The sequence below is a fragment of the Aptenodytes patagonicus genome, chromosome 7 (assembly GCF_965638725.1).
Source record: "Aptenodytes patagonicus chromosome 7, bAptPat1.pri.cur, whole genome shotgun sequence".
NCBI classification, from domain to species: Eukaryota; Metazoa; Chordata; class Aves; order Sphenisciformes; family Spheniscidae; genus Aptenodytes; species Aptenodytes patagonicus.
In genome coordinates, this window is record NC_134955.1 from 70,870,560 (window position 1) to 70,896,663 (window position 26,104).

At 47.6% G+C, this 26,104-nt stretch overlaps 1 protein-coding gene across 1 annotated transcript; it reads left to right on the top strand.

The window, feature by feature from the left end:
• Positions 1 to 561: 561 nt before the first annotated feature.
• Positions 562 to 25,514, top strand: NEMF (nuclear export mediator factor). The gene is made up of 33 exons (XM_076345804.1): positions 562 to 661; positions 2,172 to 2,240; positions 2,915 to 3,017; positions 3,909 to 4,034; positions 4,120 to 4,268; positions 4,483 to 4,550; positions 8,810 to 8,896; positions 9,854 to 9,930; positions 10,468 to 10,538; positions 10,629 to 10,704; positions 11,756 to 11,818; positions 12,164 to 12,241; positions 12,624 to 12,832; positions 14,059 to 14,244; positions 14,741 to 14,804; positions 15,333 to 15,421; positions 16,072 to 16,175; positions 16,610 to 16,672; positions 17,453 to 17,565; positions 18,219 to 18,276; positions 18,661 to 18,719; positions 19,204 to 19,324; positions 19,468 to 19,741; positions 20,618 to 20,660; positions 20,746 to 20,795; positions 21,163 to 21,310; positions 21,650 to 21,727; positions 21,809 to 22,003; positions 22,632 to 22,664; positions 23,624 to 23,730; positions 23,828 to 23,871; positions 23,968 to 24,047; positions 25,207 to 25,514. Exons 1-33 carry the CDS (start codon positions 603 to 605, stop codon positions 25,282 to 25,284), a joined length of 3,222 nt encoding a protein of 1,073 aa, XP_076201919.1. The 5' UTR covers positions 562 to 602; the 3' UTR covers positions 25,285 to 25,514.
• Positions 25,515 to 26,104: the final 590 nt, after the last annotated feature.

Below are 26,104 nucleotides of genomic sequence, written 5' to 3' on the forward strand. Positions count from 1 at the left end.
GTAGAGGCGGCAGCGCGGGGCGATCGGCGCCGGGCGCGGTGGCGCGCGCCTGTAGTCCCAGCTACTCGGGAGGCCGAGCCCGCCGGATCGCTTGAGCCCAGGAGTTCTGGGCTGCAGTGCGCTATGCCGAGCGGGCGTCCGCGCTAAGGCCGGCATCAATATGGTGAGCCCCGGGGAGCCGGGGGACACCAGGTTGACTAAGGAGGGGTGAACCGGCCCAGGTCGGAGACGGAGCAGGTCAAAGCTCCCGTGCCGGTCAGTAGCGGGATCGCGCCTGTGAATAGCCACTGCAGCGTAGCCTGGGCAACACAGAGAGACGCGGGCTCCTTTTGCGCCGACCCCCGCCCGCCTTTTGCCCCCCGCCCACCCCGCGCCCTACCGCCTCCTGCCGGCGCCCTACCGCCTCCTGCCGGCCCGCGGCGGCGGCGACGCGGCCGCTTAGCCCGCAGCCTCCCCCCCCCCCAAGCCCGGCCCCGCGGCTCGGCGCATGCGCGGGTAGGCGGCGGGCGCGCGGCGGCGGAGCGGAGAGAATTGGCGCGGGGCGCGACCCGTAGCGGGCGCAGGCGCGGGGCGCGCGGCGGGGAGCGCCGTCGGTCGGAGCCATGAAGTCCCGCTTCAGCACCGTCGACATCCGCGCGGTGCTCGCCGAGCTCCGGCAGAGGTACCGCTCCCCCCCCGCCCGGGCTGCCACCTGGCGCGGGGCCCGCTCCCGCCCGGTGCGGCCGCGAGGAGCGGCGCCCGGCCCGGCCCGGCCCGGTCGGTAGCGCCTCTCTCCCGTTTGCGGGGCCCCGGCCCTGGCCCGGCCGCTCCCGCCCCGCCATGGCACCGGGGCTGTGTGGGGCGGCTCTGCCCCCCCCCCCCCCCCCCCCCCGCCGGCAGCCCGGCTTCTCACGGCGCTGAGCTGTGAGGGCTCCGCGCACATCCCCCCGCTCTGTCCCTCCGCGGTGTCCTGTCCCGCTCCGCCCCGCCGCCCTCCCTGCATAGCCCTGCCTCACCCCTGGTCTGCCCCCCGTGTCTCCTCTGCCCGGCCCCGCTCCTCTGCACTGTCCTGTGTGACATAGTTCTGCGTGCCCCCCCCGCCCCCCTCCCCGCTTTGCCCCGCACCGTACTGCCGTGCCCCCCCCCCGTGCCGTGTGTAGTGCGCTGCTGCTTGGCGCTCCGCTGCATCTCCGCTCTGCCCTGCTCAGTATTGCCGTCGCAGGGAGCGCAGCCCTTCCCCAGTGGACGACGCAGTTCTGCACTGTCCTCTTCTGGGGTGATTCCACCGTCTCTACGCCGCGGACTGCATGACCCCTCTGGAGAGCCCAGCCCCACGCTTTGCTGGGTGGTGGGCTGCCCCTCTCTGCCATGTGCTGCAGCACAGGGCCTGCCTGGGTGGCCCCCAGCACGTCTTCCTGCCACAGAGCACTGAGTCCTCTCTGCCTTCCCTGTCACACCATCAGGGAAGGCCTGGTGTTCTTGATCACCCCCTCGTTGTCCTGCTTCTGTCCCCCAGCCTCTCCCTGGGGAGCGATTGAGCGCTCCCCCTTTCCTATTTGCGTGGGGAAGGTCCTATGGTCTGTCATATTCTCTCCCATCCAGCTGGGAAACTCTAATGCTCCTCACATCCATGCCCCATGGAGCTCTCATACCCTCCTGGTGTACAGGGCAAACTGCATATTCAGCCCCACACTGAACAAAATGACGACGAGATCGACCCCCCCCCCCAGGCCATTTCTGTGCTTTTACTGGGAATACTAGTGCCCCATGCTGGCAAAGGGCTACCCAAGTGACGCAGAAGTTAGCCCGGAGGAGCAAAGTGCTCCAGTATAACCAGTAAATTTTGCATCCCTGCCACAAAGAGGAGCGCTTGCAGGAGCCGGCAGCCTGGCCTCCATCCTGTGCTGGAGATCCAGAAGCCGTCTGGTTGCAGCTGGGGTGTCCGCAGTGGCTGTTCTTGCTTCAAGTTGTTTAGCTTTTTGCACTTCATCCATTAATAGCAATTTCTCCATCTTTTGGTTGTTTGGCTTCCACCTCATTCCATTAATCTTCCTTTGCTGCCTCTTCAGTTACTGCTTGGTAATTTATCATAACTTGCACTTCTGTGTATTTTAATTATCGCTGGGATTTTTTCAGCCTCTTGTGTGGTTTGTGTATCGTATTCTCCAAAGCATGTATTTTGTTTTTGACAGCTTATTGGGAATGAGAGTAAACAATGTTTACGATGTGGATAATAAGACGTATCTTATTCGCCTTCAAAAGTAAGAACTTCTTTAAATTTCTTTATGCTATTACTGTACATATGAGAACGAGATTTTTTTGTATGTATGTAATTTCTGTTGACAGGTGTGTGGCTTTTCTGACTAGTTTTCAGTGAAATTCTATTGTTCTTTGGTAAAATGCAGTAATTTTTACCCAGGAAGTTCTTGGGAGATAGGATATGAAGTGTGAAATGCTGCAGAAAATATACAAAAGGCCAAAGGTGTTAGTGTAAAAACACATAATTGTCATTGTTGCTTTTTGTGGGGAGGGAAGAGAGGGGTTGGAGGAATGAAGAGCAACACTTGGTCAGTGATACTGGTGCCCAGGCCAAATGGGAGGCAGGGCTCGTGTCATGTCACTAACCTGTCCACTCCAGTGGTGTCTGAGATGGGCCCTTGCTCATCCGCTTGCCTCCAGTTGTGTTGGAGAGAATTTTTAACTCCATTGCCTGCCAAGCGTTTTGCTTGGCCAAATTATCTGTAAGCTTAAAAAGTGGATGTCCTTTCGCTGTCGGCGGCACTGTTTGACGGGCATTACCAGTTTTGGCAACAGTGTTTTCTGCAGATAACGTGCCGCTGGTTTGTGGTCCTTTGGTCTCATTCCAGTGCAAACTGGTGTGTGGTAAGGGGTGGCTGCTCGTGTGCCGAGTGGTGAGTCTGTATTTTGTTAACAGACCAGACTGCAAGGCCACACTGCTGATTGAATCTGGTATACGCATTCACGTGACGGAGTTCGAGTGGCCGAAAAACGTGATGCCATCTGGCTTTGCAATGAAGGTAAACTAACCTACAACTTCTTTTTAATAAGATGACTGGATATCAGAAAGCAACGTTCATCTTCTGTCCTTGGAGGCAGAAGAAAATAACGAAAGGATTTGCTTGGCGGATCCTGATCGAGCGGGTGACTGAAGACAAGGGAAGAGCAAATGTGGACCTGGGGTCCCACCGTTGTTGTTCAGTGCCTGAAACAATGAAAATTTCAATTTATGAAGACTAATATTAAGCTGCTGAACATTTTCTGGGCCACCAAGACCTTTTGGAATTTTACTCCAGCAAAGTCCTTGTCATTCCAGTTGGATTGTCCAAATTTTTAGGCCCTGGATGCAGCACCCTATGTTAATAGAGTCCTGCTGTTCAGTCTGCTGGGCTTCGAGGGTTCAGATCTTGCTGCACGCTGCTAGGCTGTGTTCCTGCAGGTAGATGTGCAGGGATGGAACCTGAGTGCTGACTCACACGGGTCTGCTTAGCCCACCACCTCTGGATGCGGCCTCGTTGAAATGACTCAGCAAAGATTCTCCAGGGTGGCTTTCCACGTCATATATGGATGCAGGGATAATCCCGGTTCTCTTTGTAAAATAAACCCTTTGAATTTTAACTAGCTGCACACTTGTTGAGCTAAACAAATAGCAGTTTTTAATGGCAGTAACGGCTTAACGTTAGGAATCTGGAACAATTATATTACCTATAAATATCAAGGTATTATTTTGCTAAGGGCTGTCTTGTCTCAGTATTACCAAGATCGGCATTTTTACCCTTACGGTATTTGTGTTAAGTAAGAAGTGGTCAGTGTCACAGGAGGGATCTACAGCTAAGAATGTATTTCAGTATAAAATGTCACAAGCACGTCTGTTTGCATCATCTCGCAGACATTTTCTCCATTATTGACAGTGCCGTAAGCATTTAAAGACCAGAAGGCTTGTCAGTGTAAAACAGCTGGGTATAGACAGAATTGTGGACTTCCAGTTTGGAAGCGATGAAGCTGCTTATCACCTGATCATTGAGCTGTACGACAGGGTGAGTGCAAAGCTCCAAGCGTGTCCTCTGTAAGCAAGCCCGTGAGTGTGGCCTTTGCTGATGGTCCCCTGTGGTGTGCTCGCAGGGTAACATTGTCCTGACAGACCACGAATATGTGATTTTAAACATTCTGAGGTTTCGAACGGACGAAGCGGATGATGTCAGGTTTGCGGTTCGGGAACGATACCCAGTCGACAGTGCAAAAGCACCTGCACCTCTGCCAACCTTGGAAAGGTAATTGCTTTTAGGTGGTGTATGTATTGGAATAAACCCAAGTTACTTGGAACTGTGAAAGGTAGCGTGTCTTTGGGTAGTCTTTTCGCAAATTACAGGCCATTTTGCACTTCTTTTTTTTAAAACTGAAAGTGTTTTGTAGCTTCTAAGCAATACAATGTAGTCTTAAACCCCATTGTTCTTTGGAATGACAACTCTCCATTATCTTTTGTAGGTTAACTGAAATAATATCAAATGCACCCAAAGGGGAACAACTGAAGAGGGTTCTTAACCCGCATCTTCGTAAGTAATTGTGTTTCATTAGAAAATGAAATGGGGTCAGTACGTGTTACGTTTAGATGATGCTGAAAATTTGAACAACTTCAAGCAGTCTTTTTTTTGGATGTTGTTCATGACAGTCTGCTATTACGTATGTTTGAAAAACAACAAAAACCCTAAGCCTTTGAAAACAAGAGTAGGTATTTTTGATTCCAAGCCAACTGCACAAGGAGATGAGCCTTGCCGTGATCCTGCAGTGATGAGGACCTGAGAGTAGCTCTGTTGGAGCTCTGACTTGATGCATTTTGTCCAGTGTCTTGCCTTTAGTGGTACCGAATAGGAGATGTAAGCGTACAGTCAGGGTGAGGATGTTGTTAGGAAGTGATTGGAGTATGCCAGTGCTGCCAGTCCTGGAGCAAGTACCGATGTGGTAATACCAGGATGCTTGATGTGTCCATGTGGATGACCTCTGGTAGCCAGGCAAAGCACCCTGTGCCCCGGTTTTCCTGACCACAGAAGCAAATTTGACTTGTGTGACATGGTCAGAACAAGTTTGGTTTATCCTCCTGATCCGGCAGTGTTGATCAAGCAGAGGATTGCCTGGCAGGTACCCCTGAACAGCTCAGATCACATGATTTGCAGACCTAAGTATTACTTACCCCATTTCTTGATTCTCTTTTTCACCACCCTTGTCCCTCTCTTTCTCCACCCCGGTCTCCTCCTAAATAAACAACCCGCTGCGAATTACTTTACCCCATTGGTCCCAGTTTCGCTATATCCATACCCGAATTTGGTATTTCTGATACTGTTATCTAGGTAACTTTGGCCTTATATAGTGTGACTGATCTGATTACCCAGGCACAGCTGGCCTGGCAAGGCTCCACTCTCTGAAAGGTCCACAATTCTTCCCTTCAGTTACCGTCTGAGTTTGGCTGTTTCTCACCCGACTCCTCCTTAACCACTTGTGAAACCCGGCCATCCCTCCTGCCGCTTCTCTAATTTTTGCCACTTCTCACGCTGGTAACCATCGTGTCCAGCAGTTTCTCACGTCGTGTCCTGTAGTTCCTCACATCCAGTTAGCTTAACCTCGGGCCAGTGCCTGGTCACTAGCCCTGTCGTTAGCCTGCAGCCCTAACAGGCACACTGATACTTTCCTGGAAGAGTCTCAATCCCAGCAGTCTTATGTTTTAGAGACTTCCCATGACTGATCAGCAGGCATCTTTGTATTTAATAGCTTGGGTTGGATTTTCCTTCCGTGTATTTACCGTATCTCTTTTTGAACCTGTACGAACTTCTGGCATCCACGGTGTTTTTGTGGTGAGGAGTTCCGCTTGCTTCCATGTCACGTGAAAAGTCACCTCCTTTTTCTGTTCTGAAACTCATCTCACCAGTTTTACTTGGTGCCCTAGTATTGGATTTGAGGAGAAGATGAACAGTTGCTGCCTATTTATCAACTCCGCACCACTCATTTTATAAGTCTCAGTCATTTCTAGGCTGACCAGCCTACTGCATAGCCTACGTAGTCTTTCCTTGTACAGAATCTGCTCCAAGCCTGTGATGATCCTTGTTGCCCTTCTCCGTGCCTTTTCTAGCCCTGCCTGTTTTGAAACAGGGTAAGTAAAAGTGTACATAACATTCACAGTGGAAGTGCACCATGGATTTATACTGTGGCATGATTTCCCTTGTTCTGTTCACTATTCCTTTCCTAATAATTCCCAACACACGGCTTGACTCTTTTGTGTTCACTGACAATTGAGCTTATGTTTCCACAGGACTATCTGTTGTTAGGTCTTGCTCCCAAATAGACATGATCAGTTGGGCATATGCGTAAGTAGGATAGTCTTTCCTCATGTAGATCATTTTATATTGTTTTACAGTGAGTTTATGTGTCAGTTCTTTATCTAATCACTCACTATTGCTTGTTCTACTCCAGTTCTTCACAGCTGGCTGTTGTCTTTCTTGCTTAGACGAATTGTGTTTCATCAGTAGGCTTTGCCCCTTGCCCTTTGTTCCCCCTTCCCAGGTCAGTTAGGTGTATGTTGATCAGTGCAGGCCCTAGAGTAGGTCCCCGTAGAGCTCAGCTTTCCTCCCCTCCCTCCATGCTGACAGTTTATACATCCTCCCTGTTTCCTGTTTTTCAGCCACTGTCTAATCCGGATGGGCTATCCTGTTATCCAGTGGCAGCTTGTTTTCTCTGAGAGCTTTGGGGTGAGCTTTGCTAAATGCTTTCTGGAAATCCAAGTAGACCATATCTATTTGACCTCCCTTCTCTGTGCTTTTTAACTGTCTTGTAGAGTTATGATGCGAAATACAAAACTGCTGGCTCTTCTGTATCTAGTCCAAAGCTCTCTGCTAGTTTTAGTCTTTAGGCTAAAAAGAGTTGATAGTTTTCTAGTCCCTTTTTGAAATTGCCAGTGCATTAACCTCCTTGTGCCTCTGCTGCTAAGGCAAGAGAGATGTTGCAAGCTACAGTTAACAGTTTGGCATCTCCGTCCTTGAGTTCCTTCAAATGCCTGGCTGAGTACCGCATGATCCTGAGGATTTACTGCTGCTTGTTTTGTCTGTTGGATCAATCACCTCTTTGTCATCACTGGATTTGAGGCAGATTTTCTGACATACTGCCTGCAGAGAAATGTTCCAGCCAGAGCTTCCCTGTGCCCCTACACTATGAATGAAACTCAAGACATTAATTTAATTTTCCTGCTCTTGTCGTAGCGGAGTGTTCCTTTTGCACCTTGATCGCTTCTTGAACCTACTGATTCTAGCAGCCTTCCTGCTTATGATGTATCTGGAAAAGGCTTTGTTATTAATCTGAATGGGGTTTTTTTATCAGATTTTCTCAAGATTAATTTTGGCCAGTGTTGCTGTGTTTTACATTCACCTGCCAGAGTTTTGTCTCCCATTTTCCACAAGGGACACAACTTCAGATAACTTTTTGCTTTTAACAGTTTCTCTTAACCTGATGTTTAGTCATGCCAGCCTTCCTTGAATTTTTCTGAAACACTGTTTAATAAGTGATATGCATTTATTCTGAACCTCCAAAATAGCATCTTTAAATAGCCTGCAGGCTGTTTGCAGACATTGCCTTTTATTGATTGTCTTAATTTCTTTCCTTCTAAGAAGCTTCCTTGCTTTTTATGTAATTTTCCCTTTTGAGCTGCGAATGCCTGTAGGAGATTTCTTGGGCTTTTGTTGTGCTGTCATGGATCCAGGTAAATTTTAGTGTCAGCCTTGTACCATGACATGACATCTATCCAGCCAGGCTGGGATGATTGAAACCTGATTTAGCTGTTCTGTGTCCTGCTTTCACAATCTCTTGGCTGTCCCTCTGCACATTAGGGTGACCAGCAGCTCTGCTCAGGCAGTTCATATTGTAGCCCTAATACCTCATGACCCAGATGTAGGCCTGGGTTTTCATTCCCATGGGATTGTGCTGGTTTTTTTCGAGTGGTTATCTTGTTAATTTGTTTGGACTCTAACATCCTGTTTGCCTACTCTAAGGTCACCTACATCATTCTAAGCTCGATGCTGCACTGTCCCAGTGGTTGTCTTCCTTCCTCCATGTTTCTGCTTTGCTCGTTCTCAGTGTTCTTAGTTAAACCTGGTTTTCCATGGCCCCATCTTGTTTCTTAGTCTTTAAGCATCTTTGTAGGAGCTTATATATCTTTTTTCATTTGCTCCTTCTCTGTACCCTGTTCAAATGGGGCCGCATCTGTTTCTTTTGTCACTCGTGTTTCACATTTGGCTTTGCCAGCTTTTTCCTAGTTCTTTATTTGAAGCTACAGAGTTTGTATGTCTTCACCCTTTGTAATGCCTTATCCCAAGCCGGGCAGTTTGCCACCCTTGCTGGGTTTCCTACACTCTTCAGTTCAGAAACTTTCCTACCCCCTTTTAAAAGTAAAGGTTTCATTCCATTTTGGCCAACATGAAGCCCATCCTTCCTGTATATCCTCACTCTGTCCTAGACCTTTCCCAGTTCCAGATGAACCTGAGCATCCTTAAGTTTGTAAGAACTCATCAGCTGTGAGCGGAGACGCAGGTGCTCTGCCCGGCCAGTGAGCATTTCTGAGAGGGCCAGCGTGGGAGTCCTGATCACCTGCTCTCTCTGGGCTCTGCCTCCTGAAATTGGGACCACAACTCCCTCGCTCTCCCCTGCCTCTCTAAGGATTGACTGTAGTTTCGCGGCCATAGCTTGTTGAAACACTTACCATGATTTTAATGTGGATACAGATTTCATTGTGAATGTTTTCTACAGATGATTCTTCATTTTTTTTGTTTAACAGCTTATGGAGCCACTCTCATTGAGCATTGCCTTATAGAAGCTGGATTTTCGGGTTATGTCAAAATAGATCAGCATATGGAAAGTAAAGGTATGTAGGAAATAATATTTTAAAGGCTGTACCACCGATATGGTTAATTTTTATGTCTATGTAGTATTTTTTTCCAAAGAGATAAGTAATCCTTAAACCTGTAGTTCTGACCGTATGGTTATATACTGTAATATTTTTAGGTTGGGGACCAACCTTGTTCACATTAAAACTCTTGAATTGTGCATATATCGGAATTAAAACATCGGACTCCTCCTATAGTCTAAATGATTTTATAATGAGATACTACCTTAAACATCAGGTGAACTCTGGCTGTGTAAAGGGATATTTTACAAGAATCCTGTATAGAAGAGTTAGCATCAAAGTCTTCCTTTATCGATTGCAAACATGGTGGGGATTTGATAAAGTAGCAGCTTTACATTTATTGGGAAATTATGAATTTGGTTGTAAAGTCAGAATAGATTTTTCTGTTGTCTTATTTTTCTTGTGTGTTTTATATTTGCCATAAATCAAAAGGATTTGTTACTTCCTACTGCATTATGGTGTTTAATAAATCAACTTTGTAACAAGTAAATAACTTCTCACAGCTACTGGTTTATGCTTTGCCTCTGCAGTTTATTTTTATAAAGTGCTAGCATTTGTGTGGTCTTTTTTTTTTTTTTCCATGAAACTTGAATAATTATGTCTTAGAAGTACCCATATAGATTTTTTTAATTAAAAATTCCCCAAATGTAAAAGGCGTACTAAGGCTTCTGATTAAAATGAACAGTAATTGCTGTAGTGAAGCACCAGGGGTAAAGGATATCTGCGATTTTATTTTTGAGACATGCTAGAATCCTACTTAACGTGGTTAGGTTGGACAGGTTGCTTCAGGCACTTAACTGGAAGAGCAGTCGCCTGGGTCTTTTGTTGATTTGCTTTTGTGCTATGTTACATAAAAATATCTTTCTGTTCTAGGTGTTTTAAAATATTCCTCTCCTCTCCCCCCCCTCTCTTTAGAAAATATTGAAAAAGTGCTTACTGCTTTAGAGAAAGCAGAAGAATATATGACACTAACTGACAACTTCAGTGGAAAGGTGGGTCTCAGTTGGGCACCTTGGTTATCAGTTATGCAGGAATTACAGAATTAAACTGTTAGGCAGCTATTGTTCAGCACGTGCTTGTTCCTGGTGTTATCAGCTACAGATTTTACTCTGTGAGCTCGGGCTCCAGGCAGTGATGGGGAAAAAAAATTGCTTCCTTGCACTGGATGTGCAGCAATTAAATAATTTACAAGCAGATTATGTAGGTCCTATGAGAATTGCCCTTGTGCTTTCATAGCAGGTAACACTGTTCCGCATGGAAACCGTGCATTTGTGTGGTGAGCTATAGGATAGCCCTGAGGTTCGTAAGAGAAGTTCACCTGTTTTTCTGGAATAAGTTGGAGTCAAGACAAGCAAGCGGTCGGGGCTTTACTCAGTCAATCACATCGCTTCTGCCACAAGGTCTTCCTGTTAGAATGAATTATTGTCTCATGCTGATCAGTCAGTTAGCACCTAAAACTTGCTGCCTTGCCAAGATAAGGGGGATCCTTTAAAGACAAATGCTGATGACATATTTATGTATTCTTTTAGGGTTATATTATCCAGAAAAAGGAGAAAAAGCCAAGCCTGGAACCAGATAAACCAGCAGAAGATATCTACACGTAAATATTTGAAGTATTTATTTCTTTTTCTACTAGTCTGCATAACATAAATTAGTTTTCAGGTGATAATATCAAATGTGTATTTTACAGATATGAGGAATTTCATCCTTTCTTGTTTTCTCAACATTCAAAATGTCCGTACTTGGAATTTGACTCATTCAATAAGGTACAGTGCTTTTGCTGATACTGTACTTAAGTGCTTTAATTGACTGATGCTAAAAAGAGTAATTAAAATATAGTGCAGAAGTTGTTAATGAAAACATAGACCTTGGAAGAGATGATTAATTTTATGGATAAATGTTTTATGCAGGAAAGGCCAACTAAAACGGGGCCTTTAGGCTACTGCTGAGCAGTGTTGTCTTTCTTAACTCATTTAGATCCTGTAGCTGCAATACGGCATGTGGCACTGAATGGAGGTGTGTATTGAACCTGTTATCAGTCCTGGTCAAACGTTTTGTTAGTGGAGAGTTCAGACGCTGAGTTATTGCTGGGGACGAACAGTCGTCACAGTCATCACATTTGTACTTTTCTGGTTACTACTTTGAAAGCTTCAGGCACCTGATTTAGTATTTCCTTGAGTGTTGTCTTTCCTGGTCCTTGACTCATTAACATCTGAAATCATTACCTGCATGTTGTTCCTGACCTTGATCTCCAGAATGCCCGTTTCACTTTCCTGCCCTGCTTCTTGGCTGAAGTTCTGTCATCTCCTTCGCGGCACCGATGATCTAAGCAGCCTAAAACCTTCCTCTTCTTTTGTTTTAAGCACAGTGTCTGGCAACTGGAACACCAGGAGCAGTTCTTAGGCATACTTCTAGGTTTTTTGTGGTTTTGTTTTTTTGTTTTTTTAACTGACCTATGAAGCAGCAGGAATTCAGGGCAGACAGGTCTATCATTGCAATCATTTAATCTGATGAGCACACTGTGTCAAACAGCAGCTTCCTTTTCATCATTTCTTAGCAAAAAATGTGGGCCATAGTTTGGCCACTTACTTACTTGTGCATAGCCCCTGGTTTGCAGTGAGACGTATCCTCGGGTGTCTTGCTGAACTCATCTCATGCGAAGGTAAAATGGAGGAAGTTACTGAACCCTGTTTTGGCATCTGTCTCCTCTTTTAGTGCTTTGCAGCCACCTCTCTTGAGCGGAACCTCCTCTGCCTGCTTGTTGCTGGTATAAGTTAGTGCACCTTGGAGATTCTTAAAACTGATTTTCCCTTGCAGGCAGCAGACGAGTTCTACTCCAAGCTAGAGGGACAGAAAATTGATCTGAAAGCATTGCAGCAGGTATGCTCTCATCCAAGAGTGGGGCAGCTGAGGTGGCTCTGAGCTTCAAATGCCTCGTTTGGTTCTTGTAGCCTGGGGTGAGGGAGGTGTCATTCATTCCTTTTGCTATGGAAATGCTGAGTCAGTCAGTGGTGGTCAGGGAGTGGATTTCAAGTTGTATAATGTAGCAGTTGGTTCTGCTTGGAATACAAGTAATAGCGTTAACAACAATATTTTGGAGACTCTGCATCTCTTCTGCTGCTGTATTTTTCTGTGCTGGAATGCTCTATTGAATGTCTTGCAGTGATTAAGTGATAAGGTGCCATTTCTGTATATATATTTTTCCATCTTTCTTATTTTTGAAAGGAAAAACAAGCATTGAAGAAACTTGAAAATGTCCGTAGGGATCATGAGCACAGACTAGAAGCTCTTCAGCAAGCTCAGGTAAGACTGAGATTTTTTTTTTTTTAACTAAGAAGATAACGTAATGCTTCTTCAAGAGTTACACCTGCCGGTCTGCATTGCTACGGTCAGCATTAGATCCCAACGTGAAGCCTTCCGTTGTCACTGAGCACCCTGTAGCCCCTCAGGGAGCCTAGGCCTGCCCAGTGGAGCTCTGCTCCCTTACGAGTGCTTTGTACCTCTCTTGCCAAAATTTGCTTGTGCTGCTCTGCTTGCGGGAGTCGAATTGGCCGTTGTGCTATGTGATCACTTCAGTGCCGTTCTTGGATTTCAGCTCAATATTAATTACTACTTTTATTTCTTTTAAACTGTTGCTGAGCGTGTGTTTAGCTTCAGTGGGTAGAAACTTTTTTCTTTCCTTAAGGAAGCTGATAAGATAAAAGGAGAACTTATAGAAATGAACTTGGAGATCGTCGACCGAGCCATCCAGGTGGTCCGTAGTGCGTTAGCCAACCAGATAGACTGGACAGAGATCGGAGCGATTGTTAAAGAAGCTCAAGCACAGGGAGACCCCGTTGCAAGTGCAATCAAAGAATTAAAGCTTCAGACAAATCATATCACAATGCTGCTGAGGTAAGTACATTGCAGATCCCCTGTACCAAATGCGAGTAGGACGACTGTGAGGTGCACAGGAGACAGGTATCTTTTTAGCTTGTGTATTGGTATTTAAATGGTTCAGTTTTTCTTACAGCAGCACGAAGAGAACATAGTTCTGTGAGCAAAGTGGGATGCCTTCTTTTTTGCTTTCAAAAATAATAGTAATTTGGTTACTGTAATAGCTTTTGGGTTAGTATTTTCAGAGTCTGTCTGACTATATTCTGAGCCATTGGAAGGTGTCCTAAAGCCGTATGGGTCCAAAGCTCCAGTCTGTTGGTCAGCAGTTAACTCCCTCTGATTTACTCTTCTTTGATCTAAAGTTCACATGAGATCCCCCCCCTTTCGACGCTGCTGACTGCTAACGGCAGTCCAGTGAAAGGCTGATGGTTCAAGATTGCAGCTGTTGTGAGCTGCAAGTTTTGATGCTGGTTCTTGTAGAAGTCCTGATGAGAGAACTGGCAGTGAGGCAGTATTTGGAGTGTCCTTAAAAACCTGAGCTGACAGCGTATCGGGATGTTGGAGCTAAAAAAGTGAGACTTTCTTTTTTATAGCTAGAATTTTTGGTATGAAAGCTGTAATGTGGCAAAGTTAATTTATGAATTTTTAGTTACCTCATTTTCAGAAGTGTTAGTGTATAGAATAAACGTGTTTTCAGGAGTGAGTTCTGTGTTGGCAACTGTGTCATCAGCCTCTTTTCTCCGTCTGTTTTAGTAGTGAGTAGTGATCACTTCGCTGATCAAACCGCTCAGTCAGTCCACCAAGTGTTGAGTCATGCATCCTTAGTACAGAGGACTATGGAGATATATTTTCCTTTATGAAGAACGTTATTTTATGCTGCTCCACCGCCTTTTGCTACACAGACTTAGTACAGCTGTATCGAGCAGGATTTAACGTCCTGGTGAGAAGCAAATACAAATCCAGCTAGTGTGTGCTCAGCATACCTCTTTGAAAACAGTGGAGCAAATATTTTTTTGAGGTTTTAAACCAGCGCGTTGCTGTCCTGTTCAGTGAGTCAGTATGATGATGCAACTGTTCTCTTTTCAAGCGGCGATCACGCATAGAATGTCTTGTGTTTCTTTTACTTTATAAAAGAAAAGGCCATTTCCAGTCTTCATGAGAGAATAGAAGTAAGAGTGCATTGCACTAAGGGTAAAAAATAACCAGTTCTCTTACCTTAATCATATGATGTCATGTGTTTTTAGGAACCCATATGTGTTATCTGAAGAGGAAGAGGAGGAGGAGGATGCTGATTTAGAGAAGGAGGAAACGGAAGAACCAAAGGGAAAAAAGAAAAAGAATAAAAACAAACAGATGAAGAAACCTCAGAAAAACAAACCGTCATTAGTTGATGTTGATCTCAGCTTGTCTGCGTATGCCAATGCCAAAAAGTAAGGTTTACAGTAAACGTGTGCTTTGGTGGTAGAAGTTTCTGTATGCCTGCAGTTGTTAGCGATAACATCATAGGAAGGGCTCTGTGTATATCTTGTTAAAAATAAAAGTTAGAAATTGAAATGGGTAGCTTGCCCTGAGCTCTAGGACGTGTGTTTGCTCGGTCCAAAACCAGTATCTCACTGTTGCATAGCAGCTAGTCTCTAGCTATCACATTAAATTAATTTTGAGTACAATTCTGCACAGTGATGCATGGAACAAAATGGCTACTTTTGCCGCACGTTACCCCAAACGCAGTGCTCTGTCTGTCTGAGGAGGGGACTTACTTCATCTGGCTGCTTTTCTCAGGTGAAGACTAAGCTGAAGATCTGGGCTAAAAAAAAAATCTTCTCAAAACTGAACGCTAATGGCAAACGTAGAGGACTGTGATAAGTACATTCTAAAAATGAGTGAATCTGCTGGGATTTCAGATACAAACAAACTTGTGTTTCGCAGGTACTATGATCACAAAAGACATGCAGCTAAGAAAACTCAGAAGACAGTAGAAGCTGCAGAAAAGGTATTTTTTCTTTGTTTTTGGAAGATGTTTAAAAGCAAAGTCCCTGTCACTGATCAGTGGAAAATCCTAACTTGGTCTAGGTAGTCCTACTGAGACATGAAAGATAAAAACAGCTAACCAGGGTTGTTTCATTCCTGAGCTTTTAAGCTGACTGAACAGAGGATTGCAGGTCCCTGCTGGATCATCTGGCTTCCACCAGCAGCATTGTGAACACGTAGACAGGTGCTAGGTGGAGATATTGACGGGCCGGTACTTATGGAGGCAGGAGTGGAAAATCAGTGGGAATCCTTACGATCAAAGAGCTGGTAATCTTCACAGGGGGCAGCTATCCAGGGTGGAGATTTAGGAAGGTTTTAGGACAGCTGTCTTACATGTGCGTGAGGGGAATGCAGGCCTGTGAATAGCAGTATGTGGAGCCTGCGCTCTGAAAAAGTTCAGAGACATTTCCTATCAACTTTCCTACTGTTCGGTTACCAGTTTTGTGATTCCTGTGCTGGCGGATTGCAATCATGCTTTCTGTCTAAACAGGCATTTAAATCGGCTGAGAAGAAGACGAAGCAGACATTGAGGGAAGTTCAGACAGTTACCACCATTCAGAAAGCGAGAAAGGTCTATTGGCAAGTACAGTTTCATTGTTGTTATCTAATGTATTGTGAATGTGCGCAAATTTAGAACAACCGTGTCAGGCTGAGTTTTCACTAGCTTAGAAGCGGAGCTAATTACGATTTCTAAGCACTAGACTTTGTATTGAGTCTTCTTACAGTTGCTCCTTGAAGGTGCTGGCCTGATCCTGTTAGTGCCTTTGCCTGGGAAAGTTCCTTTCAGTGGACATGGACTTTTTTGCTTTTAACAGAGCTACAAATATGGGCTTAGTAAAATAGGGAACTTCACCGTCACTTTCTGGCAGCTCTGTGAAATACTAACAGTAGATTTAAAAAAAAAAAACAAGAACAAAAACCAAAACAAAAACCCGAAGCTTTTTATAGTCTAATAACTTGAATTATTAAAATAAAAATAAATAGGCGGCAGCTGGACTTTGTGGTGATGGTACCTGTTGTTTCATCTCAAAATATTGTTGGCAGTGATGTTATATTTGTACCGTGCCTTGTTTTTATGCCCCAGGCATATGGATGGATGTGAAACTATTCGCAGCGTCTTTTGTAAGGAGTAGATGCCAAGATTCTTAGAGTTTGGTATAAAAAATACCTTTGCAATGTTCTGTTAGTTCCAGGTGTTTTTCACACAATGGATTGATGTAATTTGGCAGGTTTGAGAAGTTCCTGTGGTTCATTAGTTCTGAGAATTACCTTATTATCGCTGGAAGAGATCAACAGCAGAATGAGCTGATTGTAAAGCGGTATCTTAAACCAGGTGAGAGTCTGATTAAGTGGAGTATATCGGTTTCTCTCTTATTTTCCGGTTTTGTAAATGTAAAAGAACGACACGGGAAGGTCTGTCTGGTTTGTTCTTAAGTTGGGTCTTAGGTAAAAGGGGTCTTTGGTGATGGTGAGTCCTAGGGACTGCGTGTGTGTTGTCCCTGGAGTGCTGGGGGGGGTCTGCTGTGGGAGACTGGACCCTCCAGCACCGTGGGATGAGAGTAGGTTGGACGGACTCCCGTCAGGAGCAAAGGAGCTGAATCTCCCTAGAGCAACTGGGATGGACTAAAAGGCTTCTGTATCCTTCTCCCATCCTGCTCCTTGCAGCAAAAATAGCTGTTTCCAGCTAACATCAGAAACCTTCACCTTAGTTCGAGTGATCTGTGTAGTTACCATGCGTGTGACTGATTCGAGTCCCTTCTTTTCCAGGGGACATATACGTGCATGCCGATCTCCATGGAGCCACAAGCTGCGTGATCAAGAATCCGTCAGGTACCTTGTGTGGGGCTGATGCAGGGACTCGTAGAAGCCTGGGGGCACTGTGAACTGGCAGTCTCTGCATTGCATGTCTGAGCCCAGCCCGGCGAGCTGCCTTCCCTCCTTGCACTGGTACCCACCTCCAGCAGACGTTTCCCTTAGGATGCGAGAGGCATCGGTCCTTCCAAGATCAGGTTGTCACTGACTGTTGCTGCTTCCCAGCCATGACTGGCTGCTTGCAATTGCTCAGTTGAGCTCCTGGTGGGAAGGAGCAATGGAGGTGTGCTCACAGAGACAAGCGTTAGTCACCGGCAGAGGCGGTGGTGCAAGTGCTTGCTGCTGGCCGCAGGGACTGGAGTCCTGCTGGGACTGATTAGTGGCATAAGCAGTTTGGGTGCTGACAGAGGGTGCTGATCTCAGCAGAGAAGTGTTAACGCGGTGGGATGGATCTCATGGGAGACCAGCTGTGCAAACCCTGTCTGTGCCCCGTTCCTGGGAGGTAGTGGAAGTTGGCCTTGTGTTGTGAGGAGCACAGTTACTGCTCCCTTGTGGAGCTGAGCTGAGGAAGGAGCAGTAGCACAGCTGGCTTCAGCCTCTGTTGGGGAGCTGTGAAGAGCAGCTGCTGACGCTGCTTCTGCTCTGTCCGTACTGCCTTCAAGCTTAGCCAGGCCGTATTGTCTCTGCCCGGGGCCCCTGGAAAGCTCACACGCTGGATTAGGGCACGTGTGGAAGTTGGAGAATTTAATCTGTTGTGCATGGATCGCTTTCACTGATGTGTTGGGTGTTACTTTGTAGGTGAACCGATCCCTCCACGAACCCTGACGGAGGCAGGCACAATGGCCTTGTGTTACAGCGCTGCCTGGGATGCCCGTGTTGTCACCAGCGCTTGGTGGGTCTCCCACAACCAGGTAAGGACACTCGTGCATGAGCTTTGCAGACAGAACATCTGAAGGAACTGGTGTGTGACTGCAGACGAAGTGTCTCTGTGTGGGAACTGATGGATGTGGGTGAAACTTTTGTTCTCTGATACCGTTCCTTGCGGGTTCTCCCTGGCTCTGCCGCACTTAGGGCCAGGGGTGGAGGGGTAGCCTCTGATATGACATGCACATGACAGAGGAAACGCTGCAGGCTTGGCTTCTTATTAACAGAGGGGAAGGGCTTATATTAAAAATGAAGTTTTCACTGTTTTTCAGTTGGGCTTCTAGCTTGTGTATGAACCGCAGTCTTGCTGTGCTTCCGATCAACTCAAGTGTGAGGGTGGAGAGATTACATGAAACTGAAGGTCGCAGTGCCTTTAGTGTTTTTATTTCCTGAATAACACAGTTACTCGCCCGGGACTTCTAAAACGTAGTGCCAGTGGTGTGTGATTGAATTGAAACATCTCTTAGGAAAATACCCTACAAAGGACAGGAAGAACCCCTCGGAAATGGAGTCCTTCTGCAAACTGTTCCCATGAGTCAAAAATGCAGCTTGCTTGAATGTTGCTTTTGTTAGTGCCGTTATTACACAGTGCTGGCCTTCTGCGAGAGATGCTCTTTATAGTGTATCATGGTTTTTTTAGGTTTCTAAAACTGCACCTACAGGAGAATACCTCACTACTGGAAGCTTCATGATCCGAGGTGAGACACAAAGGAACAGTGTGAATTTGACGGTAGGCATTTTGTCTGAAGATGCTATGCCGTGCTGTCCTGCGGTGGCAGCCACCTGAGCTGCCCCCCTCAGCGTGGCAGCCGACAGATTCCGCTCTTCTCCTGAAAATCTGTTCTGAGTGGTTTAGACTGAGTATCGGGCAGCTGCAGCAGCATTTCTAGCTGAGGCCTGGGGCAGAAGATCGTTAGCTAAGCTGCTTTTGAGTTCCTCCTGTTCTGGTGTCATCCAAGAGATAGAACAAGCCGCAGTGTAATTTTTTGGTAGCCTAAAGCCTCTAATAAAATGAATTTTCAAAATATGTCATGTATCATAGCTGTTAAATCTCCTCATGAGAATCTGCCTTTGTTTTTCAGGGAAGAAGAATTTTCTTCCACCTTCATATCTGATGATGGGCTTTAGCTTCTTGTTTAAGGTACTGCTTTCTCTGTGCGGCTTCTGCTGGCTTTTCTAATTTGGTTTGAGCTGTAGGAGGCTTATTTTCTTGTTCTTGCTTCCCAATTACTTCTTTTCCCACTGGGACAAATCCCATAAAATGCTACTTCCTGAAAATTACTCTGCTTTCATTCCCATTTTTCCCCAGTTTGCACTGTCTTCATTTAAAACAAACAGACACTGTGAACATGACTACCTCTGCTAGATTTTCATACCAGCTCTGTTTGAAGCGTATGCATGCTTAGGGAGTCTGCTGGTTGTGCAGCTACGTGTGTCTCCTCACTAGTTGTACTTTCTAGGTTGTCAGACTTGGGTTTAAATGTGCTGGTTTAGTTTTCCTGCCTTTTGAATGGCAAAAAGTGATGAAAGGGAAAGAATAAAGCCGAGTCAGGTGTTCTCTGAATGGGCTAGCGAACATCACTGGAGCTGGTACTGGCCTAACGTAAAGGCGCTTCTGTTGTTAGGTGGATGAAAGCTGTGTTTGGAGACACCGAGAAGAAAGGAAGATCAAAGTACAGGATGAGGATCTGGAAATGGTTTCCAGCAGTGCCAGTGAACTGGTGTCCGAAGAAGTGGAGCTATTAGGTACAGTGGATGTAACTGGGGTGCTGTGTGCCCTGCTGACAGGCGGGACTCTTCGGGATTTGGCATTTAGTTCCCTGCACCGTGTTATGGGTCAGTTTGGCGTTTCTAACGTGAACTGTGTTTTCCTCACCTGTGTGCCCCAGAAGGAGGAGACAGCAGCAGCGAAGAGGAAAAAGCAGAGTGTCAGGAAGCACCAGAGGATGTGGAAGCCATGTCTGAGAGTAATCGTGATGAGGGCATTGCTGACCTTGACCAGGGCAGAGTAAACACACCTCCTGCACCAGAGCGTGACTCCGAAGAGGATGATGGAGAATCTGAAGATGAAGTGGACCATCCGGAGTCAAAGAGCGAAGTGAAGGAGGAAGAGGTAAATTACCCAGATACAACAATCGACCTGTCGCATCTTCAGTCTCAAAGGTAAGCAAAGAAGCAGCTGCGCTTATCAGCAATGTGGGCACTTCTGAGAATCTCCGTACTGTTAAAACGCTGCCAAGACGAGGGCCGTGATGAGTTGCCATCACTTCTTTCGATGCTCAGCTCTGCAGGCTGCCAGAGTGCAGGGCAGCAAGCCTGTACTGCGGGAATACTGCCACGCTGTGTACCATTCCCTGCCATTTCCCTGCACGGCTCTTCTTTGTGGGCTGCTTGCTTTGGACCCCCCCTCCTGAAGTACACACACACGTGCACACAGGGGTGTCTGGCTCTTTCATCGCTGCTATTCCCTGTTTTGGCCTGAGCATCCCTTGACCACCACGCACTGATTTTGCTCCTCAGGAGATGGCTGCCCCCATTTTCTTTTCAGAGCTGTTCAGACCTGAGAAACTGAGTCATGAGTTGTTCCTGCTCTGCCAAGCTGGTGCTGAGTTACTGCTCTGCATGTGGCTGCGAGATGAGCTCATCTCCCCGTTCTCCCTGGAAATGGCACTCCTTAGAAGGTGCAAGGAGACAGGATTGAGTGGGTGGAAACAGGTCTGCAGGGAATACCACAGCTGAGCGGGGCTGTGCGCATGGGAAGCTGAACATCGGGGCTTCCTTTAGCGCATACTGTACCCAGGCTGTCTTTGTTGCTTGTTTGTGTGTGTGCATGAGACAAGCTGGCAGAGATCTGAAGGCTTGTTTTGTAAACTGAATCCCGGTATTGCTGCCCTTTTCCATTCACCAAAGCTGGGATTTTCAAGAACTAGAAAGCTGAAAGCGGTGCAGCCCAGTTAGCCAATGTCTGGGCCGTGGTGATGCGTCCGTGGTTGAGCTGCTCTTCGTCCGTTGATGAGCTCCAATGTGATCTCCCCACAGATCCGTGCAGAAAATCATCCCCAAAGAGGAAGAACCCAACTTGGTAAGGTCCCAGCTCAGATGTTTGGCAAAGAGCAGTGCGAACTGCTGCTGGACATGGTGTGCTCTAACTGCGTTTCACTTCTTAGAGTGACAGCAAGTCCCAGGGGCGAAGGCATCTGTCTGCCAAGGAGAGGAGGTGAGAGCCTCTTTGTGTTTGCGGTGAGGTGAACGCCTCCTCCCCATTCCCTCTGCAGGACCTGGGCGCAGGACATGTCTCGCACCTCCCGGTCTGGGCTGGTCCATGTCGATTGTCCGTCCTGCATTTGGGTCCTGCCTGTGGGATGGCGGCTGCTCCTTCCTGTCCGTCGGGAGTGCTGGTTGTGAACAAACAGTTTCTTGTGTACTCGTGGGCTCGAGGGGTTTGACTGAGGAGGGGTTATTTGCAGTGTACGTGGTTTGGCCGTAGCCCCGTGGCATGGAAGCAGGGTGGTAATGCTGGCAGGAGAGCAGCAGCCTCTCTTGTCGCAACAAGAGGCAGTGTGTCAAGTGATTGTTTTCCTTAGAGAAATGAAGAAAAAGAAGCAGCAAAACGACTCTGAGAACTTGGAGCCACCCGAAGAGAAGCAGAGAGAGACGGAGACACAGCCTCCCCCTGCTCCCAACACCAATAAGGGTGTGCCGGCCCCTCAGCCCATCAAGCGGGGCCAAAAGGTAGGCAGGGACCAGGTTTACCCATGGGTTGAGCCGTTGCCACGTGAAGTGTGGACAGAAATACCAGGTTTCTGTCAGACGTCCGTGGCTGCCTGATAGTTTTAGACTCTTGGTGGTGCTCTTGGTGGTTTCAGGATGATGGTGCTGGTCTGTTAGCATTGAGCACGCTGTGCTTTCCTCACTGAAACCACAGCCTCTTGGTTACTGGTGAGCTGCTCTGAAAGAGGTTCAGGAGACCTGGAAGGAAAGCACATGTGGGGTCAGCATCTAGGTGTTTGTGGATGCAAAACTCTGCAAAAGTCATTGTTTCTAAAGCTGTTGGTGTGTTTTCTTCTGCAGAGTAAAATGAAGAAGATGAAGGAGAAGTACAAGGACCAGGACGAGGAGGACCGGGAGCTCATCATGAAGCTGCTGGGGGTGAGTGAGAGGAGTTCTGCCTCCCCCTGTGACGCAGTCGCTTGGGTCGTTGGCTCTGACCACCTCTGTGTGTAACCACAGTCTGCAGGGTCAAACAAGGAGGAGAAAGGGAAAAAAGGGAAAAAGGGGAAGACAAAAGAAGAGCCAGCAAAGAAGCAACAGCAGAAACCCAAGGCTGTGCGTCGTGGTGCTGGAGGGGGCAAGGAGACGCTCCCAGCAGGAGTCCTGCTGCACGAGTCGCAGGACCCAGCCCTGGAGGAGCAGCAGGATGAGAAGGTGAGCAGCACGCTCGCCTCTCCTCTCCTGTCCACGCGTCTGTCCCTTCTCACCCTCTACCATGGCTCTCCTGGCACTGCGTAGCTCTGTTCTGCCAGGGAGGCTGAGCAGCTCTTGCTGGTTTTGGGGCACTGTGGAGAACACTGTGCCTAATGCCATGACTCTGGGAGCCTGTGGGTTTCAAGAAGCAGCAAAAAACCCTGCAGCAATCTACGTGCACACTGCGTTCCCAGCACAGCCAGAACGAGGGCTCGGAGGAGTACCGAGCCTTGCCAGGCTGCCGAGGATCCAGTGAAGTCAATACCTCCCACTCGGTGCAGCTGAAATGTAACTGAGCGCTCTCCAGATCTGTTGTTGTGAGTCAGTATCTGTATCACAGCCCATCTCCCTCCTCCCAGCTTGGCGTGTGCCAAGCAAATTAGAGTTTTGAAAGAAATATTCCTCCCCTCACCCACATAAAAGTGCTCTTCTTACCTTTGCTTTGAAATAAGTTAAATTCTTTTTGCAGTGAGAATGTGGCTTTCTAGGTACTGCGGATAAAAGAATTGATCTTCTCCAGGGGCTGGGGGAGAAGAAAGCGGCCGTGTGCTCATTTCAGCTCTGATGTCTCCTTTGCTTGTGTGTGCAGGAGGAGCAAGACCAGGATCAGCCGGGAGTTGAGGTAAATGCTCGTCTTTGAAACTCCGGTAAGTGCTGAGGACAGAGGGCTTTATTCCTGCTCGAAGCTGGCAGGCCCCGCTGCAGCAGGCAGCTCCCTGTGAGCAGGACCAGAGGCACAGGCTTGCAGCAGGCTGGGGCTGGTTCACGTGCGAGCCCTCCAGAAGGGTACGGCTCTGCTGTTCAAGTCCCCTTCTTGCCCGTGGCTGTTCGGACCCAGCTTTCTTGTATTTTTTAAAAAAAACGTAACCTCTTTATTCTTCCTACCCTGCTTATCGCGTACATCCCCTGTAGAAACGAGGGGCTGGCTAAATTGAAGTTTGTCCCTTGCCTTTCCCTCTGGAGGCCTTTGCACCCCCCGGTAACGGTGGCTCTGGGCTGGAGGACGGCACAATTCCACGCACTGCAAGTTGTTCTTTAGTTTACAAGTTTATTTACATATAAAATCGCCTCAAATTTTTCTATAATTACAGGCTGTGGGTGCTGCCCAAGGCTGGAAATAAGTCGATTTCTTTGAATTCTTTAATGAAGGAAGATAATGGTTGGGGGGGGGGGGGGGAAGCTTTTGGTGACCCTGCGAAGATGTAACTACATTTGGGGCTCCCGTTTGGGTCATTTAAAACCAAGGTCCGTCCTGTTTCAAATGATGTGATTTTAGTGATCAAAGATGGTCAGTAATGAATCGTGGCTTGGTAGTTCAATGCCAGTGAAGTGAGTGATAAAAGCGAAACCGAGTACGTTTCGGTAACCCCGTGACGAGATCTGACACAGGGTACCTGTGGGATTGAGTACGTTTCGGTAACCCCGTGACGAGATCTGACACAGGGTACCTGTGGGATTGCAGCTGCTGCTGTAGCTCAGCCGGAAGGGGAGACCCTTCAGCCGCTGCCCCCAGTGAAACCGGTAGTCAGGGGCTGGAGAGACGCCGTCTGGTTTCACAGTGAAGCTCCTTTGCCCGTTCAGGAAGGCGAGGCCTTGCTGGACTCCCTGACTGGCCAGCCACACCCCGAGGATATTCTGCTCTTTGCTGTTCCCATCTGTGCTCCCTACACGGCGATGACAAACTATAAGTAAGTTGCAGCACTTTCTGCGGGAAGGGTTTGGCGGCAGCCTGCCCTGGCCGAGGGGAGCCGGCGTGCTACTTACAGAAACCTTCTCTTTTAAAAGGTATAAAGTCAAGCTCACTCCGGGCACCCAAAAGAAGGGAAAAGGTACTGTATTAAAGCACTTGAATCCTTTTCAGTGCTCTACTTATTGAAGCCAGCGCGTTTTTACGTCCTGTTTAAATCTTCCCTGTGTTTTTACAGCTGCAAAGATTGCCTTGCATAATTTTATGCAATCCAAAGAAGCTAGTGCAAGAGAAAAAGACCTGTTCCGCAGTGTAAAGGTGACTAGTTTTTCTACACAGTTTCTCTTGTACAAATGTAACAGCAGCAGCAGAGTGTCCACTAGTGCCATTCTGGGGGTAAATACTTCCAAAACCAAGCGTGCTATTGCTTTTTTTTTTTTTTTTTTAATAGCAGTGTTGTGTTTGTCAGTACTGCTGGGGAGGATGTACTGCTTCGGCTGGAAAGAATCATTAGAAATTGAGCCTCACCTACAACATTGGGCCTTAGGTTTCCGTATTGTCTCTCTCTTGATCTTAAGTAACGTTATCTGACAAAAGCATCATCTTCCAAAAAATCCTCTGGTTTTGGGAGGGGAAGCTCCCGCTCCCGCTGGCGGTGTGTGGAAGGAGCAGGTACCTGCACTGGGAGTTCAGCTGGGCTCGGGCTGGAGGCAGCGTCCTGCTGCGCTGCTCACGGTGGGCTTTTGCCTGCCCCTCTCCCCCGGCAAGGTGCTTACCGCGGGCCGGGTGAGCGCATCGTCTCCCTGCTCAGGCAGGTCTTAGCCCGCCCGATGCAGTTTTCTTCTGCTCTCTTGCCGTTTCCTCCATTTCCTTTTCAAATTGGCACCATCAGTCTGTGCGCTCCGGTGCCTGCCGCCGGGGAGAGGGCTGGTTCCTTGCCGTGCTCTTCTCCCGTGGCTCCGTCAGCCGTTTGCGCCACAGTCCCCTCGCTCCTCCCGCGCTGCCTGTTGTGACTTTCAGTCCTCAGGCGTTTATTTCCCATTTCACGTCGGCGATCCCCGTTTATCAGGCAGCCCAGACTGCTCTGTGACAGGTCCTTGTTGGCCTGTAACAGTTCACTGATGGGAAACATTGAATAGCAGCAGCCTTAATGTTGACTTTTTGTGGCACTCTGCTAGAAAAACACAATTAATGGTTAATGACCTTGAAGCAGGTAGTGCCCAGGGAATTGCTGGCCCAGCCAGATCCGAGGGGAGCCGATGTGTGGGAGCTGCACAGGAAACCATTAAGTCTTTCATTAATGAAACACGGTGCGAGAGCAGAAGCCTGACATCAGCCTTATTTTCTTTTGGGGGAAAGCTGGCAGAAACGGGCACATCAGCTCCTGCCAGCAGCCGCAGAAGCGCTAGTGGGGGTGAGGAAGATGTTCCCGAGTGCTTTGCTGCTGTGTTCAATTTCTCATTTTAATGTTTTGCAGGATACCGATTTGTCAAGAAATATTCCCGGTAAAGTGAAAGTGTCTGCACCTCATCTCCTGAACCGGAAAAAGAAGTGATTCCGTACTTGGGTTTCTCACCGCCAAACTGCCGCTGCAACAGCACCTGCAGGTGGGACGGACCGACCGACCTACCCGGACCGCTGTTAACGTGACTGAATTTAGCTTCCACGGTAGCTGGCAGACGAGGGCCAGTTCCTGCATCGTGGTTTAGATGGACTCCAACAACTCGATACAACTAGCATAAAGATACGCAAGTAAACTGCTGGCATTTGGTCAGTGATGTGATCTCGTGCTGTTCGTTCTCTAATGCTTTGAACACTGGAGCCGAGCGCTCCTTCCCCACGCTGCTGGGCAAAGGCCTGCCTGGCGTTGCTGCAGCAGAACTCTGCGGCGGTGTTTCTTCCCAACACCTGCCGCTTTCCTCTGAAGGGGACCGGAGTTTCTAGTAGAAGCGGGAGAGTTTCAGTGCAAAATGCTTCACTTGAGAAAAGGCAGGATTTTCTTTTTCCCCAAATACACCATCGGCTGCCAGGAGATGGAAGGTGCCGCTCCAGCCCTCCGGAGCACCTGCTCCCACCAGCACAGCCAAACTGTGGCTGCGTAATTTTTACCCCCGTGGAGGTGAGGAACGCGCAGGGAAGAAGAGCGGGAGCTCGAGTCAGAATAACCCCCCCTGTGCTGTATCAGCACACCCCAGAGGGAGACGTGAACCCACAGCTCGGCTCCGATGGTCTGCACCACCCTGAGCGCTTACTCAAGCCATAGCTAAAGCTTACAAAAGAAACCGGCGCAGGAATTTCAATACAGGAATTATTTTGTTCTAGAAGTCAAAGGTTTTTTTAATTTTTTTTTTTTTTTGAGGACAGCTCCAACATGA